The sequence below is a fragment of the Eulemur rufifrons genome, chromosome 21 (genome assembly GCF_041146395.1).
Source record: "Eulemur rufifrons isolate Redbay chromosome 21, OSU_ERuf_1, whole genome shotgun sequence".
Classification (NCBI taxonomy): domain Eukaryota; kingdom Metazoa; phylum Chordata; class Mammalia; order Primates; family Lemuridae; genus Eulemur; species Eulemur rufifrons.
The window spans coordinates 777,745-795,504 of record NC_091003.1 but is presented as its reverse complement, the minus strand read 5'-3'; the positions used below and the strand labels follow the sequence as shown (position 1 = coordinate 795,504).

Sequence of the window (17,760 nt, the reverse complement as noted above, 5' to 3'; positions counted from 1 at the left end):
AATGGATTTGGTGATAATGCCTTAGCTGCAGTTATTTTTAAAACAGGACTCTTCGAATGTTGTTTTTGCAGTTAAAACATTAAATATTTTTAGTTAAGACACGCAAGACGGATCAGTATTGTAAATCTTTGCCGTCACATTGTTCAGAAACAAGTGCTGTCTCTTCCTTCGTAGGGAGCGTCCTTCAGATCGTGTCTGCCCCCAGCCAGCAGCACCTGCGGCCCCCGGGCCCCGCCGCCCCGCAGAGCGTGCTGCAGCCCGTCCCGCTCCACCGCGCTTTCGGGAACCCCCCAGCACACGCTGTGCCAGGTCAGTCGCTGTGACCCCTGTGACCCCTGCCCTCCCACACACTGGGCAGCGGCTGGGGATGGCTGGTGCCACGTCCTGCTCCGTGGCCTCCCGTCCATAGATGCGGAAACTGAGGCACAGAGAGGTTCAGTCAGGTGCCCAACTGTGTACAGCTGGTGAGGGCAGAGCCAGGATTCAAGGCAGGTGGTTCGGTTGGTTCTGTCTCCCTAGAGAGGGAACGAGAGAGAAAACGCAAACGCTTTCTCTCCCTCGGACCAGGTCCCACCCCTTGGCCTCTTTTAACCTTAATTACCTTATAAAGACCCCATCTCCAGACACAGTGACACTAGACTTGAGCATGTGAATTGCGGGGACACGGATGAGCGCACAGCAGACTGCACAGTCTTGGTTCCTCGCCCCGCCCGTGCGCCCAGCTCTGCGGCGATACGGGGGGTGGGGAAGGGCCGCGGTCTTCCGCGCTGCCTGCGCTCAGGGCTGAATACTTCATGCCACGTTGGAGCCGCTCGACCCAGCCTCATGTGTTTGGGATTTAAGGAAAAGGAGATTTTTTTTTTTTTTTTTTTTTTTTTTTTTTTTCAAAGCCCATTAACAAACTCTACTCTGGGATACCAGGTGAAACAAGTATATGTTAATAGTTCAGTTTTAAGAGCTGTAGGGAGCAGGTGGAATCTCTTTCCAGAGAGGAGAAACGGGGCACGGAGGGGTTTGTGACTCCACCCAAGTCTCCTCCTAAGGCAGTTTCGGGGTAAAAATGACAAGGATAGGACCGGCATGATGGAAAACTTCGCTTCACGGGCAGCCCGCCAACGACTCCTGAGCTAGGGAGGACACCGGCCTCCCTACCCCCGTCCGCTGTGTAAGGAAAACGTGCTCGGCGTTATTTTGAAAATGTAATCTCTGCTCGCTTCAACCTATGAGCATTTCTCTTATTTCACCTTGATTTATCGCTTTGAGAGTATAAATCCCTGGAGGGCAGAAATGTGTCCCCTCCGGGTCTCCGCGCTGCGGCAGCACACAGCCCCAAGCAGGCTCCGGGCTGTTTGCTGCAGGGTCCGAACGATTCTGTTCCCCAGCTGGCGCACCAAACAGACTCGCCGTTGTGCACTTGTCGCCGGGGGAACCAGGAGTGCCGCCAAGGCCTGCGGGGAGCCTCGCTCAGGTGACTGCCAGCGCGGGCCCATTGCCACCTCCCGGAACCCACTGGTCTCTCCTGATTCTCGGGGGCAGGAGGTTATTTGCAGGCCTAAAACGTAGATTTAACACGCAGAGCTTCTCACCCCGTGTCATGGTAACACCCTGTTCTGTCTCCTCTCTCTGCCTCTGCTGCAGAAGGAGTCGCTGGAGGAGAGGAGAAGGCTTTTGAAGGAGCGTTTGGATAGAATATTTTCTGGTAACGAGCGTCGCTGTTCCAGAGCTCCAGTGTACGGCAAAGACTTATTGGGAATTTGCTCGTTTTTTGGGGAAAGGAAGGTCCCCCCACATCACTTCTCTGGAGATAAGTGGGCGTGGACAGGCTCCTGGAGCCGGTGCCCGTGCTGGGAAGCGTCCGAGCCGTCAGGGGACCCGCCCGAGTACCTGGCGCTGGCCTCGCACCCGCGGAGCAACTCCCTGCAGGACGCCGTGAAAAGGTAGCCTCTCCGTGCTGCTCTCCTTCCAGAGTGACGTGCGGAGAACACGTTCTCAGCCGAGTTAAATTCATATTTTGCTTTTAAAAACAGAATGCTTACTTTGAGAAATAGGTATTAACTTTTCCCTGGTGGCCTTAGAGGTTTTTAAAATGGCTCTAGGATTCTACATGGCTTTAATGCTCTGTGTTTTAACTAAAGTGTTAAAGACCATTTCCATAAGTTACCTTTTCTAGTTTTGGAATTTTTTTCTGGCATTCTACTCAACAGATAATGATTATGTATTTTTGCAATGTTATTCATTTTTAAAATAAGTGAAGATTCATAGAAGAATTTGATATTTTGATTTTTTAAAAAGATACTAGCCTAATTTGTGTATGGTAGATTTTTTTAGCTGGTTTGAAACTACAGACTGCATTTTAAATTGGTGTCCCCAAAATACATTTAGGATACTTTGTTTTTAACCCCTTAAAATTGTAATCAGAAAATCAAAGAATAACAAGGTTGCGGAAATTGTTTAGTAAATGGAAGCAACTTCCTTGTCCCTTAAGCCGTGCACACAGGGACTTGGAGAAAATTCAGTAGCAGTTCTCTTACATGTTCCCTTCCATGCTTTGGAAATTCACTTTAGCTTATAGCCTTCATTTTTTCAGTAACTGGTGAGTATTTAGTTGGAACGTCACTTGTGTGCTGACAATCATAGCATCATAGTAGATGCAGGCCTGGAACCGAGTCTGGTTCTGTCCTTGTCTTGCTGCTCCCTGACCCGTCACCAGGAAACACTGTAGCCCCCAGGGTCAGGTTTCTTAAACACGTGACTTTCTGGGAAGGCGTTACTGACTCACTAGTGTGTGTCCAGGTTAATTCCACGTGATATAGAGAAATGAAACCCTTTTTGCTTTTTTATTGTTTTAAAAAATTGCATGAGTAATAATGAATATGCTCTCATTGTGAAAGAAAGATTCAAGGATACTGGACCACACAGGGTAGGAGGTGGAGGAGTCTGAGGCAGGATTCGTTCCAGTTGTCCCGTTAGTCCCCTTGTTCCGGCAGGTGGCAGGTCACGGGGAGCCACGGAGCCGGGGCAGTGCCAAGGCCAAGGCTGACCATCGGCAGATGCGCCAGGGCGGGGCCGTGACGCCAGACTGCGTCAGGCTGGGAAGTGGAGTCTCAGCGTTCAGAGAGTCCAAGCTCAGGCCTGAGGCACAAGCTGTTTTGATAGCACTTAATAGACGCCCACATTTCAGGTGTCCCCTGCGGGGGCTTTGCAATGATTTGGTGGCTGGCCTGGCTTGGAGGAATCCTGACCCCTGCTGAGCTCCCTGGGGAGGCCAGGCGGGAGGTGTCAAGACAGCTGGACTGCACGCAGAGGCCCGTCGAGGGCTGGACGCGTGTGTGCACGCAGCAACGCGGCGTCTGTTTTCTCTGCCTGCATCTCACTTAGCAGCAGCGTCATGGTTTTTCAGGGGCCCAGCGTCTTGGGTGCGTTACTGTAACCTCAACCCCACAGAGCAGGGTCCCAGTGCAGGATCGAGTTGTGTTTAGAGTTGTGGCTGGAGTAACCCCTCCCCACATGCGTCCAGGGGCAGCGTTGGGGTGGAGGGTGTGCCTCGAGGGAGTCCCACTAGTGCTAACCGTCCCAGCTCCACTGGCGCCCGACAGTGACCTGCCGGTGGGGAGAGACAGTTGTGGGTGAGGGAGGGCTTGGACTCTAGGCCACGTGTGGTTAGTAGCTCGGCCACCCAGACAAGACACTGAGCAGTGCGAGGTTTCAGAAAGCCACAGGTAAAAGATGCCCCCGCCTCCCGTGAGGCGGCTGAGCTCAGTGCTTTGCTCCAGGGTGCTCTGCGTGCTGCCGGCCGTGGTGGCGGCTCCCCCGAGCCTGTACGCCTCCAACCCTCCGCCGTCCTACAGCCACAAGATGAAGGTCTTCAGGCACAATCTCAAGGAGGAGCTGGCCCCGTACTTGCAGCAGCTGCAGCAGATCTCGGCCCCACACTTGCTGCGGTTCCCCGACCTCCGGCTGGTGCAGTACGACTCAGGTGAGGGAAGGGGCGGGGCCGCCCGGGCCTGGCTTTGCTGGCCGGGGGCTGCCCACTCACACATGTGTCTTGCTTCGTTGACAACAGGCAAGTTAGAAGCACTGGCTGTCTTGTTGCAGAAGCTGAAGTCTGAAGGCCGGCGGGTGCTGATTTTATCTCAGATGATTTTAATGTTAGATATCTTAGAGCTGTTTTTGAACTTCCACTTTCTAACCTTCATCAGGATCGATGAGTATGCCAACTATGAACAGCGTCAGGTAAGTTCAACCCACGTTTAAGCTATTATTGGAAGGTTAAATTGAGAGACTGTGGAAAGTGCTATAACCGATGAATAACTGAAGTTCTAAATTATTCCTCATATAGATATATCTGTAAATCAAGTTGGAGAGGGTTTATAAGCTAGTGCATGTGAAGATGAACATAACAATTGTGCCAGACAAAAATACTAAGTCAGATCTGCTCCAGGTGCTTCTGCATTCTCTGTCCAACAGTTGGGAAGGACTTTTGTCAGCTGGGTGCATTGCTCTGCATCCTTCACGTTAATGTGTGAATTTTAACTTCAGCAAATACTTGCATTTTTAAAAGAACTTACTAAACTTATTGCTAATTCCTTTACATCTAAATATAGTTTTAGCATCATCAAAAACTTTTATATTAGTCATTATTTTATGACTTAGGACGTTTTCTAAACAACGTTTCAAAAGCAGTTGAAACAGTATCTGCTGTTATTTGGCTTGTGACCTTTATATAATATTCATTAATTGTACTTTTTATCATTCTATAATGTCCTTCCTGTCCTTAATCTCTACTTTTCCAGTGTTAACATTGACACGCACTTCTGCTCTTCTGCTTTTTGTTGGCATTTGCCTGTCGCCTTTTTTGTCAACTTTCCTTAGGTTTAAGTGAGTTTCTTGTAAGTAGTATGTAGCAGGCGTTAAATGATAATTTTGAAATTCATAAAATCATGGCTCTCATATACCTATAAAATTAACATGTGTCAAAGATTTTTAACTCATTAATTGATGAGAAAACCGATACAATGTTCAAACTAGTCCAAAGGAGAGTCTGCTGACAGACACGTGCGCGGGCAGCGAGGAACGTGGCAACCAACCTGCCGGGGGGAGCCAAGCTGCTCAGGCTGGCAGTGCTGCCTGGCCCCCTCTCTTCCGTGGGCTGGGCATGACTCGCCACTCCTCCAGACGAAGCTCGTTTGCTCAGCGGTCTGCTGGGGGACAGTCAGTAGTCTTTCTGTCCAGTCCAGAGCTGCTTTCAGGCACTTTATTGAGATACAATTCACATACAATAAAATTCACCTATTGGGTGACCGTGTCCGCACACTTAGCATTGTCCTGGGATTGCCCTGTGTCTGCACACTTAGTGGCTGGCCACTGACTGGTCAGGCGTTGTGCTTAAGCCCAGAGCCAGTTGGGTTTTGACCCCTTCCCATCAGATCCGTGTGTGGTTGCAGGCTGCTTTTGTAGTTCGAAGCGTTTACAGTTTTGCCCCAGGCAGAGCCAGGAACTGTAGCGCTGAGCTTCCTCTCCACCTGCAGGCTGTCTTCCTGTCCGTCTGGGGGGAGCGTGGTCTCTGCAGGCCCTCCTTGTCTCTTCTTATCTTTCTGGAAGGCCTGGTTGGTCTTGCTCTGCTGGTATCGTACCCAGCTGTTGGCCTCCACTGATTGCCAACTGATTGTCCTGTTATCGTTGATGATTTCCCGGGGCGCAGAGTGCTCTGTGTTTGGCCTCTGGCAGGCGTAGAGTGCGCCGGGCTCTGGAGCTTTGGCCACCCGGGAGAAATCTCCTCGCCGTGGAGTGGGAGCTATGGGGAATGGGGTTTGCCCTTTTCCTCCTGAGGGGGCGGCAGCTGTGGGATGAGGAAAAAGGATGTTAGAATCCACTAAGTTACTGGGAAACTTTTTTGGGTTCCATAGAGAGGCACCCAAATTAGTAAAGTTTTCATTTTTTCCTCTCATAATATTTATGGAATGATACTTTCAAAATACATATTTTTAAATATAATTTTAATAGACTATAGTAAAATATTTTGGGGTTTAAGCTTGTTAATTAGTACTAATGTTCTTCCTTATAAATAATAAAATATATAGTAACTGGTGTCCAACAAATAGTCTTCTATAGCAATTAATGCTAATTATAATTGATAACTATGCTAATGATTCCGAATGAGAAGAGTGTAGCATGAGTCATTTGGGACAGACTCGTGGGCTGAGGCAGCCAGAGGGCTCTGTGGGGAGCGTGTCAGGAAGCCCCCACGCGCAGGAGCAGGGGGCCGCCAGCCCTGGCCACTGCCGAGGCCCCTCTGCGCCCTCCTTGCTCCCTGTCTCCTGCTGACCCACGCAGAGACGTCGGATGACATTTCACATCCGCTTCCCCGTCCTGCTCCCGTGCCCTCCCCCATGGTGTCCAGGGTGCCCCGGGGAGGCCGAACTGGCCTCTCAGAGAGAGAATAGGCTGCTGCCCGTGTTGGAAGAATCTGTTTCACCGGTAACGATTCGTTTGGAATGGTAGACTTCAGAGGGACTTGTATTGATAACTTTGACACCTAATTTAATTTCAAACTTGTAATTATCTTCTAACTCGTTTTGATATCAATGAACTTGCGTTGTTCAGGAGTTAATGAGGAGTTTCAACAGAGACAAGCGGATATTCTGCGCCATCCTCTCGACCCACAGCCGCTCGGTGGGTGTCAGCCTCGTGGAGGCCGACACCGTGGTGTTCTACGACAGCGACCTCAACCCCGTGGTGGACGCGCAGGCCCAGGAGTGGTGCGACAGGATTGGGAGGCGCAAGGACGTCCACGTGTACAGGTTGCTCACGGCGGCTGCTCTGTGTTTGTGTTTGTGTTTATGCCGAACATTCGACTTCAGATGGTTTATTCAGTGACATAAACTAGTGGTTCCTTTAGTATTTGAGCACCCTGTCACGTTCTGTTCGTTTTTTCCAGTTAATTGATACATGGATAGTCTTTCAATTACACGACAAACTAATGTTGCAGTCTAATACGAACAAGTTACAAAGAATCAAAGGATAATCTTTAAAGCCTGATTTAAATCACATCTGCCACACTTCTGCACATCCTAATGTGTGACCTTTGTCCAACAGTAGCTGCCAGCACCCTGGGGTCTGAGTTTAAAATGCTTTTTTGACGTGAAGACACTAAAGTCTGTTTGCCTGATGTTTTCCAGGCTTGTGAGTGGCAACTCCGTGGAGGAAAAGCTCCTGAACAGCGGCACCAAGGACCTCATCCGGGAGGTGGCCGCCCAGGGCAGCGACTACACCATGGCCTTCCTGACGCAGGTGATCTCGCGTGGCTCGGGGCGCGGCGTGAGGCAGCTCGGGACGGCTGGTCCAGGTGTTTGCGCCACCTCCTGTAGGGAGAGCTTTCCCCTAATGTTTCCTCCCCTATTTACTATATGATCAGATTGTGGGTTTTTTCTTTTAGAGCAAAAGTTAAATTATGCATCTCAGGGAGGGCGAGTGAACACAATAGCGTGTGTGCACAAGATGCTCCCACACAGGAAAACGCACCTTGTTTCTTCATTCTAAAGGATTTTAAAGAGAGTATCTCCCTGTGTGCATTTCATCGCAAATAAAATTTGTCCTGGTGCTACATTGTATTTCCCATTTTTTCTTCTCAGCAAACTATTCAGGAACTCTTTGAGGTCCACTCTCCCACGGATGACTCTGGCTCCAGAGTCAGAGCTGAGGACTTTGTTGTGCTGTCTCAGGAGCCGCCTGCAGGAGGCGCCATCGCACCCAAGGTCGCAAAACCCTTCATAGAGGTGAGAAGACGGGGGATGGAACCACGGAGACAAAGGTTGTTTGTGGGCGGGGTCTTTCAAATAGCGTTTCCGTTCTGTTCTCTGCTGCTCTGTACCCTCAAAAGCTTGCTTTTCACTATAAAATAACAAAACCTGTGTTCCTGTTATTGGAGTATTTTTGATTCCAAGTAATGGAATTTGAGAATAAGGCTTTTTGATTTTTACTGTTTATATTTTCAGATTAAGCTGAGGTATGATTTTTCTTAATAGACACGTCAGTGTACTGAAAACCGTTTAGAATAACTGTGTTGTACCAGGGTGCCTTTTCTTCATTGATACGGATGCATTAATAACACACGCTAAGTTTTAATTGAATCTCAAAGAACATAATGAAACAGTCATTATTTGTCAGCCCAGTATTTAGGTTGCACAAACATCTCCCCGTATTTCGGTGTGATTGAATCTGATGACCTTTGTGCTGTTAGTGGGAGCAGTCTTAGGGAAATTTCCCAAAGCAAATGAAATTTGGCTCGCTTGGGTGATAAATTTGAGGTGCAACTTGAAGTGAGGCTGTAGACTTCAGTCGTGGTTTACAAATGGTCTACGACCTTAAAGAATCTTTCTCGTCCAAGGCCTTGAACAGCATCAAGCAGGAGGATGAGGAGGAGCCAGCCTCCCCCGCGGAGGAGGCCCTGGGCGTGGAGCCCGGGGCGCTGGGTCCCCCCACAGAGCCTTCCCAGCTGGACGAGCTGTTTGCAGTGGTTGATCAAGTATGTATCAATGCCTGCTTTGCTCTTTGCTAAATGTTACCCCAGGGTGTAATGAGCAAATCCCATTTGCCAGAGCATTGACAAAGGTGAGAACTAACATTCGAATTAGATGCTCCTTATGCGTGCATTCCTCCTCCGTGTGGCACGTTTTACTACCACCTACCGAGTCAGTAAATGCTCTCGACTCAGGGCCTGAGGATGAGTGAAGAGGCTTCACTGTCCAGCAGAGGAAGGCGGAGCAGCGGGGAGGGACAGGCCCGGTCGGTTCGGTTTCGCCCTCACAGGGTGAGCCAGGCAGGAGCCGCCGGGGCTGGAGGCAGCTTGCTGGAAGGCAGAGGCTGGGCTGGTAAAAGCAGTTTCCCACCTCACAGCCTCACCTAGGAGAGTTGGCAAGTAAAAGCAGAACCTGTGTTTCTTAGAAAAAAATAAATTAGCACATCACACACAAAAATGTAAGCAGTGCACAGTGGCTTAGCACAAGACTCCCCGCCACCCACCGTCCTGTCCAGGCCCACCTCCAAGACACTCCTGTCGTTCACAGAAAAAAGCTTCTCTTTCAAAGTTTGATGACTCTTGCCTAAATTAAAACTTTTAAAGACTGCTATAGTAATTTAATTTCAAAATACTTTCTTAAATAGCTGACACCTATTGAGAAATACGCATTGAATTACTTGGAACTTTTCCACATCTCTGGCAATGAAAGTGGACCGAGACTTACAGAGGTAGGACTTCCTTACGAATCTTTGTCAAACCTCCAGAAATGCTGCTTCAGGCGCCAAAGTGTCAGCACGCCGGCTGTGTGCGAGCCATACAGCTGTGTTTTTGCTGGAGTTCACGTGTGGTCGCAGTAACGCGCAGACAGCAAGTGGCGGGAATTGCTTTAGTTTTGTGACCAGATCTCACAGTTTGTAGCTTTTCAAGGGTTGGGATGATCGTTTAGCTACTGCATCGACCACGGCTGAGAATTACTTAGGAGTTATCGCGATACTGACAGTGCGCATGTTGCAGGAGTTTATACGGGTTCTCGGTGGTTTAACGACTGCATTATCTATTTTGGATTTCTAGGTTTGGGGGGAAATAGTGGAAACATATGCAGTTTATGTATCTTATTATTTTCCAGTCAGATCTTAGTAGTTTGCTATTGACCGTGGAGAGAAGTTACGAGAAAGAATTCTGAGGTGAAGTTGGGAAGCAGCGTTTCCAATCCTTGTCTTTAGTCTTGTCTCTGCCACGCCTGGGCTACGTGGCCTTGGCACGTGCCTCACCCAGGCTTTGCCGCAGAGTCGGCACCTCTAGAATGAGGGTGCCACGTAGGGTGCTGAGAGTCCCTCCCTGGCTGCAAAATTCTGTGGTTCTTGAAGGGTTGGAACGAACAACTGTTTGAATATTCATTAATTAAAACCTCCAGTTGAGAGATGCTTAGAAATCTTTGATGTCCTCATGTCTGAAAGGAGCACGTGAGAGGCGTGAGGGTCGTGTGGGAGCTCCAGGACGTGCGGGAAGTGGAGGGTGGGCCGGAAAGCGCACTGCTCGAGGAGGAGGAGGAGCTGCTGACCTACACACGGGAGGACGCCTACGACAGGGTAGGTGTCCTGCCCACCTGCCGCGTGGGGTGGGGACACCTGTTACTGAGTCACAGCACGGGATGCAGCCTAGTGGGCGGGAAGGTCAGGGCCCGTGTTCAGCACAGAGCCGTGTTTGTGCGGCCCTGAGCTGGTTGTAAAAGCAAACCCGGGGGGGACAGGTAGGAAATCGAGGTTCTAGCCCGATTTTTACTTCTATCTTGAGTGACTGCTTAGCAAGAACAACCCAGGAAAGCGCCACTTAAAGTATTCTTTTATAGCAGACCATCGTGAAAGGTGAATCTTTTTTATAAATTTAATGAACCTCAGGAAAGGAGTTCTTATTAATGTGCTCATGAAAAATGCACATACTTCTCGGGAAGCCCCAGAACGGGCTTCTCAGAAGCCGTCCCCTGTGGAAGAGGCTGGGGCGCCAGCTGCCTGCCTGGCGGCGAGGGTGGGCTGGGCTCTGGCAGACCTGGCTGTGGACGGGCAGCGGGTACACAGTCGGCGCTACGGCATTCCTCCACTGCCAGCGTCTTGGTGACATGGTGAATGTTGCCCACAGACGTCTGTGGGTACAAGGCTGTCTTTTTAACTCTTTAACCAGGAATATGTTTGTGAAGGTGCAGACGGACAGACTGAAGTAATGCCCGTAAGTGCCGACATTTTACGTCAACTCAGTTCTGTTCCTTCTCCGCTGTCTTCCTGCCACCAGCATCTGCTCATGGCCTGCTGGGTGCGGGCCCTGCCCCTCCGTCACCATAGAGGGGGGTTGAGGCGTCTCGGCAGCGCCACAGATGCCTGCGTGGCAAAGGCACCCTTTCCAGGGCGCGCGGCCCGGCGGTGTGGCGGGACGCCCACTCACAATGCGGCCGTTCTCACGGAGGCCCCCGCTGTGGCCCGTTTCCAGGGAGCCCTCGCCTGGCCCAGGTGCCCACGGGCTGCTTTCCTGTCGCACACGGGCACCCTGCTGCCCTCCGCACGCTGACTGGGGGCTCAGCACGGCCCGTCTGTGCTGGCGCGTCCCACCGTGCGGACGCACCGAGGGCAGTTGCTCCGTCGCCCACCGATGGGGCAGCGGTGGTTCCCCCTTTCGCCAGCACGGACGACACTGCCGTGAAGGTTTCCACGTGGTCTCTGAGTGGACGTGTGTCTCCGCCTCTCCCGGGCTCATACCTGGGAGGGAGCGTCTGGGCTCAGGGAGCACGTGTGTAACTGGGTCCTCACAGACAGTGTAGGCACGCCACTTCTCCACACGCTGCGGACACGCAGTGCTGTCAACCTTTGAAGTCAGCCATCTGGTTCCATAATGACACTGGCCTCATTCATGCCTGTGATACCTTTTCACTTTGCAGCTCTGGTCCCCGCCCACGCCCCCGCAAGACGACGGCGACATCTACATCGACTCGGTCATGCGTCTGATGTATGAGGCCAGCCCCATCCCGGAGGCGAAGCTGCCCCCCGTGTTCGTGCGGAGGGGGCGCAAGCGGCACCGGGCGGACCCCTCCGGTAATGCCCGACTCGGAAGACGCCCGGGGACTAGGAGCAGACTCAGTTCTTAAATTTATAGTTTTTGTCCCATTTTTCATTTTCTCGGGGTATGGACAGCATTGCCAGTCGCTCCCTTTTAACTTTTTAAACGATGCAGTTAACTTGTCACACCCTGCCCATCTGAGTCCTGCTGTGACTGGCAGGTGACCCAGAGATGGCGGTAAGCCATGGCTTTTGGGGTGTTCGTGGGTGTGTGGCGAGCACCCAGCCACCCACAGGAGCCCACGGCCTGAGTCCTTGTGCGCTGGCGTCTCAACACGTACCACACGTGGCGGGCAGCGGGCTGTTCGGGCCTCCCCCGGCCCTCTGCCGCCAGGCCGCACGAGTGACAGCTAGAGCTGTGCGGGAGCTCGAGAAACACGGCAGTGGTGGTTCTGTGTTGTGTATCTTCACAGATTTGCCTTGTCGTTAGGATTCTGAGTAAGGTTCATCCACTAACCCGGAACGCGATAATTTTTTTTTTTTTTTTTTGAGACAGAGTCTCACTCTGTTGCCCAGGCTAGAGTGAGTGCCGTGGCGTCAGCTTAGCTCACAGCAACCTCAGACTCCTGGGCTCAAGCGATCCTCCTGCCTCAGCCTCCCGAGTAGCTGGGACTACAGGCATGCACCACCATGCCCGGCTAATTTTTTTTCTATATATTTTTAGCTGTCCATATAATTTCTTTCTATTTTTAGTAGAGATGGGGTCTCACTCTTGCTCAGGCTGGTCTCGAACTCCTGAGCTCAAACGATCCGCCCACCTCGGCCTCCCAGAGTGCTAGGATTACAGGTGTGAGCCACCGCGCCCGGCCATGAACGCGATAATTTTTAACGGTTGCCCTTCATCGGGTGTCTCTGTTGGGAGCCTCTCAGTATGAGATGGCTACCGCCCTGCCACCTCCAGGAGGTGACAGCGACCTCCCCCCTCTGATGAGAGGACAGAGGCTGCAGGGAGAAGGGACAGCTCTGAGGGGGTCCCTCCCGTCCAGCTGCAGGCAGGAAGAAGAAGCAGCGTCACGGAGAAGGGGTCGTCCCCCCTCGGTCCCTGTTTGACCGTGCCCACCCGGGCATGCTGAAAGTGCGCCGCGAGGGCCGTGAGCAGAAGAGGAACCTCTTGCCCAAGCAGCCGGCGCCCTCGGCCAGGCCCCTGCCCACCTCCGCCAAGGCCACGGGAGAGGCGGCTCCGGACAGCCCCGAGTGGCTCATCGGCGAGGACTGGGCGCTGCTGCAGGTGCGCGGGCGGGGCGGCCCCTGCTGTTCGAGTCTCGCTGTCCCTGACTGGGCGGATGTTCCGGGCTCGCCACGGTTGCTGAGTTGATAGATTTGACGTCTTAAGTATACACATAATTTTTTCCCAGGCTGTGAAGCAACTTCTGGAGCTTCCTCTGAATCTCGCTGTTGTGTCGCCTGCTCACACCCCCAACTGGGACCTGGTCAGCGACGTCGTCAATGCCCGCAGCCGGACCTACCGCTCCCCTAGGCAGTGCCGGAGCCGATATGAGAGCGTCATCATTCCCCGGGAGGAAGGCAAGGTGAGCTTTTGATTAGAGTGCCAGTAAACCTGGGAGTCGGTGTCCTTTCTTAATGTATGACATGCATTCGCATTTAGTACATTTTCTTAGAAGAACATTTTGTTCTAAAATAGACATGAAATACATTGTTTTTCATGATGTATTTTGACAACCTGGTTTCCAGAACAACGATAGAAATATTACAGAACTGAACAACTGTAAAATTGTTAGTTAGCATTTCTTCATAACATCTTACATTTCAGAGAGAGAATTCCAGTGGCTAAAATTCAGTGGTTTCCGCGGTCTCGGCATGAGGAGCGCAGGTGCCTCGTGCTCGGCGGGGCGGGGCCTGGTAAAGGCCGCGTAACCGTTGCTCTCCCGAAATGCCACTGCCAGGAGCAACTTCAAAAAGTGGAAACGGCCTCTAAGATTTATTCAGCCACTTTCCCAAATTGTTTCTTGAGCTTAAACCTTTTTCTGCTCCTGGTCTCTTCATATCAGATGCTCCCGGTTTTGTTTGATTTCTTGGTTTCCTGCTTACGAAAGGCACCTTGGCTTTTGCTTCTAACGCGAGCAAGGGCTGGACGCAGGAGGCAGATCGTGGTGAAAAACACCCGACCACAGCTGATACAGTTAGCAGAGCTGTGCGTGTGTGGTGAGCTGTTAAACGCTTTTGCTTTTTCCAAAGCACGTGTAATACTTTTATAACACTGGATAAAGAGGTGCAGATTAAATAAGCTTTCTTTTCTGTCCTTTTTTTTTTCTGAGTAACATGCAGATAAAGTCGTTCTTTTTGTAATAAAAACTTTTTTCCTATTTCATAGCTGATGTTTGAGGCTAACCCTAAAAAGAAGACCAAAAGCATCTATAAGGTATTAATGTGTGCTTTTTAAAAGTCATCATTAGACTAGTTATTCATGACACTTCCAGTGGAAAATTTTTTTAATTATTCAAATTTCCCATATAACATGACCTGGTTTTTATTTTCTCTGTTGGTTAAACTCTGCCTTTAACTTTTTTTCCTTTAACTTCAACTCCTTTAACTTTTTTTTGCCTTTTTGACATGTAATTCATTTAGTTTTTGGTGACTATGTATGGATGGCATTCTTTTTTACGTTTATTCATCAAATAGTTACGTACAGGCGACGTGCTAATTGGGTTGGCATGAGGGATGGGGGCAGAAGCAGCCAGTGTGACGTGTGGTCTTTCCCCAGAGGAGACGTGGGGCACGTACTTCTAGTTGTGCAGACAGGGCACGTTCACGTGAAGCGTCACTGGCAGCTCGAGGCGGCTGAGCGCACTGGGCAAGCTTGTGGGGGACTTGGGGCAACTGCAGAGTTCTTGCCGTGGGGGTGAGCTGAGCTGGGCTGCCCTGTGAAGGCAGAAGCCGGAGGCGTCTGTCCCTGGTGTGCCAGGTGGGAGCAGACGTTCACAAGGTGGCTCACGGAAGGCCATGAGGCTTGTCCTAGGTGGGGCTTTGGGTGCTGTAAGGATTTGGCCCTTGACTCTGTAGACAGTGGTGGTGAGGGCCCTGGAGGCTTCAGAGCATGAGAATGAGATACTCAATGTGCTATTTTACGTTTACCCACAAATTTACCACTTCTTTATTCCTTTGTGTAAACTCAGATTTATATGTAGTATCATTGTTCTTCTGCCTGGAGGACTTTGACATTCTTACAGTGCCGGGCTACTGAGTTATGTCAGCTTTCAGGTGTCTGCAAAGGCCTGTGTTTCACTCTTGTTTTTGAGAGATATTGTCACTGGATATAGAATTTTAATTTTTTTTCTTTCAAAACTTACAGATGTTGTTCCGCTGTCGTCTTGCTGGCATGGTTTGTGATCAGAAATCTATCGTCATTCTCATGTTTGGTCTCTAAGCTACTGAATTTTTTTTTTTTTTTTTTTTTTTGTCACCACTTAAAGATTTTGACTTATATCAGGCCTTGGCATAGTTTTCTTCATATTTCTTCTGTTTGTGGTTTGCCAAGCTCTTGGATCTGTGGGTTTATAGTGTTAATCAAATCTGGAAAAATATCAGGCATTATTTCTTCAATTAATTTTCCAGTTTCCCTCCCTCCTTTCCTTCTGGGAGTCTAGTCTCTCCTCCCTCTGTTTCATTTGGGGTAGTTTCTGTTGCTGAGTCTTCATCTGTAGCGTCCCGTCGGCTGTTTTCCCGTCCTGCGTTCTTCGTCTTGGACGTCTGGTGTTGGTCTCTCTGTCCTCTGTGTCTCACACACGCTCGCTCCCTCCACCTCAAACTCCCAGCCGCTGTTTCCCTTCCCTAGTCTGAGTTCACCGTCTCTGCTGTTTGTGGGTCTGTCTCTGTGGACTGACACTGGCCTGTCATTATGGGCTGTATTTGTCTGCCCCTTTGTGATCGAATGCAAGACATCATGGACTTTACCTTGTTGGGTGCTGGATTCTTCTGTACATCCTTAAGTAGTTTTGAGCTGAGTCCTGGGGGGGGCAGTCAAGTTACTTGGAAACAGTATGTAACTTTTGAGGCTTGATTGTAAACTCTGTCAAGCAGGGTCAGAGCAACCTGTGATCTGGGACTGCGAGGGCCTCCCTACCAAGGCAGCGCCTCTGAGCACTTTCCCTGATGCCACGAGGAGGTTTGTGCCATGCCACGTCGTAAGGCTTTGCACTCTGGCTTTGGGAAGCAGAGCTCCTCCCAGCCCTGGGGAGATCTGCAAGTTGTTCCGCCTGCTCCTCCCCGGCTATCCTACCTTCTGCGGTATGTCGTTCCTCCCTGCACAAGCTGTTCTGGTCCCAGGTCCCCGGACAGCCACCATCTCCTCAGCCCTCCACCTACAGACGCAGGCCGCCTTGGCCTCCTGCTCCCAGCCCCTCCCCACCTGCGGAGCCTGGGGGGCTCTGCCTGGGCCCCTCGCCCACACTGGCCCGAAACTCGCTCCAGACAGCTGCCAGGTGCCTGTGAGTCTCGTTCCCTTCATTTCCCTCCTCTTAGGGATCACTCCCTGTGCCGTTTGCCCAGTGTCCGGAAACCACTGTTGCCACTTTTCCAAGGCAGCAGGGTAGGCCCATCTTAGCCACAGTGGAAATGACGCGTCACATTGGATAGATCCGCCTGCGCAGAGCCAGTGTGAGATCTGGCTGCTGAGGGGTGACGAGGACACTAACCGCAGAATCCTGAGAAATAGCCGCACGTAAACACGGACGTGGGCGTTTCTGTGACGTGTGCTGACTCGGCCTTGCTCTCAGTATCGACAGCGTGTCTGGCCCCGGCTGCTTCCAGTCTAGCGGCGCTGCACGTCCCGCCTTCGTGGTGGGCGTGTGTGTGACTGCGCCTCTGCTCCTGGAGGGGACTGCAAGGTCCCCTGTGAAACCTCTTTCTAAGATCAGCTCTTTAGCTCTTACTGGTCATTTTAAATTTTCACTTTTTCCCTAAGATAAAGTGATAATATTCATTGTAGTATATTTAGAAAAGAGAGTTAAACAGAAAGAATAAAAATCACCAGTTAGCCCTGTAGCAAGAGATAGCCACTGTTAGTATTTTAGTATAATTCTTTCTGGCATTTTCCCATGTTTGTGTGTGGGGTGCGTGTGGTTTGCTTTAATGCTCAGATTTCATTTTGCCATTTTGTTTTCACATACTGGAGAATAAGGTGTTGGAGTCACCTTGGGATAGTCGGTCATTCATTCCATGAGCACTGCCGAGGGGCACCCGTGACGCACTGGGACGCCGTGGGGAGAGTGGCAGGCGGGCAAGGCCCTGCGGGTGTCTCGCTGGGGAAGCCACACTCGGCCGCCAGCTGTCCGCCTGGGTCCTGGGCACAGGCTGAGCAGGGAGCCCTCGGCCTCATGAGAAGCCTCCACACAGGCCGTGACGGGCTGGTTCCCAGAGCTGTGTCCCACCCCTGCCTCAGGGACCCTGTGGCCAGTCGCCACCACCTTCTAGGCTGGGCCACGACCCCTCCTGTGACCACAGATGCTCTTGTACTGGTGCAGCAGGAGCCCATGGGTGGCGGGGCCTGGGGCACACGGCACAGCCCGTGTGTCCGTGGCAGGAGGCAGGGCGTGGCCTTTCTGAGTGTGGCGTCCCCTGTACCTTATAGACAGGAGTTGACGGTGCGCTTGTCAGGGCGGCTCGGTTGCGCCTTGTGCTTCTCTGTCTGCGTCTCAGCCACGCCCTCAGTGCTGCGCCGTCACACGTCACGCTGCGCAGACCGTCCCAGGGGTCCCCTCACTGCCCCTCAGGGCAGGCAGAGGGTGGCACAGGCCACGCAGCACTTGGAAGGGCCTCAGCCTGGCTCCCGAGAGCAGCGGGTCTGCAGTTAGTGGGTCAGAAGGAGCGGGACGTGACAAGACTGTGTTCTGTGAAGACCTCTGGCCATGGCGGCAGGAGACTGCAGGGGCCAGAGCGGGTGTGGGGAGAGCGCCGGCGGAAATGGGCCTCTGGCCGGGCCGTGGCGGGGCCCAGTTCCTGCCGATGCCAGAGCTGCGCCGTGCGTCCCTTAGCACCTGCCACAATCTCTCTCGTCCAGAACGTGATAAATGTGCCGCGATGGCTGCTGTGAAGGACAGTGGCTGTGGCTTGGCCGGAATGTCCTGAGCTGTCCTCGGACGCTCTTCTGAGCTCAGCTCCCACCTGCCAGCGACACCTTGA

The 17,760-nt window shown here is 51.6% G+C and overlaps 1 protein-coding gene across 1 annotated transcript in view; it reads left to right on the top strand.

The window, feature by feature from the left end:
* LOC138401861 (E1A-binding protein p400-like) overlaps positions 1-17,760 on the top strand; it is a 70,534-nt gene that overhangs the window by 38,245 nt on the left and 14,529 nt on the right. The window contains exons 24-39 of the mRNA XM_069497493.1: positions 175-299; positions 611-635; positions 1,377-1,468; positions 1,642-1,937; positions 3,774-3,976; positions 4,064-4,233; positions 6,604-6,800; positions 7,179-7,290; positions 7,632-7,775; positions 8,387-8,524; positions 9,163-9,246; positions 9,976-10,107; positions 10,697-10,741; positions 11,445-11,598; positions 12,609-12,850; positions 12,978-13,151. Coding sequence (XP_069353594.1) covers positions 175-299; positions 611-635; positions 1,377-1,468; positions 1,642-1,937; positions 3,774-3,976; positions 4,064-4,233; positions 6,604-6,800; positions 7,179-7,290; positions 7,632-7,775; positions 8,387-8,524; positions 9,163-9,246; positions 9,976-10,107; positions 10,697-10,741; positions 11,445-11,598; positions 12,609-12,850; positions 12,978-13,151 — 2,333 coding nt within the window. The remainder of the gene's footprint in view (positions 1-174; positions 300-610; positions 636-1,376; positions 1,469-1,641; positions 1,938-3,773; positions 3,977-4,063; positions 4,234-6,603; positions 6,801-7,178; positions 7,291-7,631; positions 7,776-8,386; positions 8,525-9,162; positions 9,247-9,975; positions 10,108-10,696; positions 10,742-11,444; positions 11,599-12,608; positions 12,851-12,977; positions 13,152-17,760) is intronic.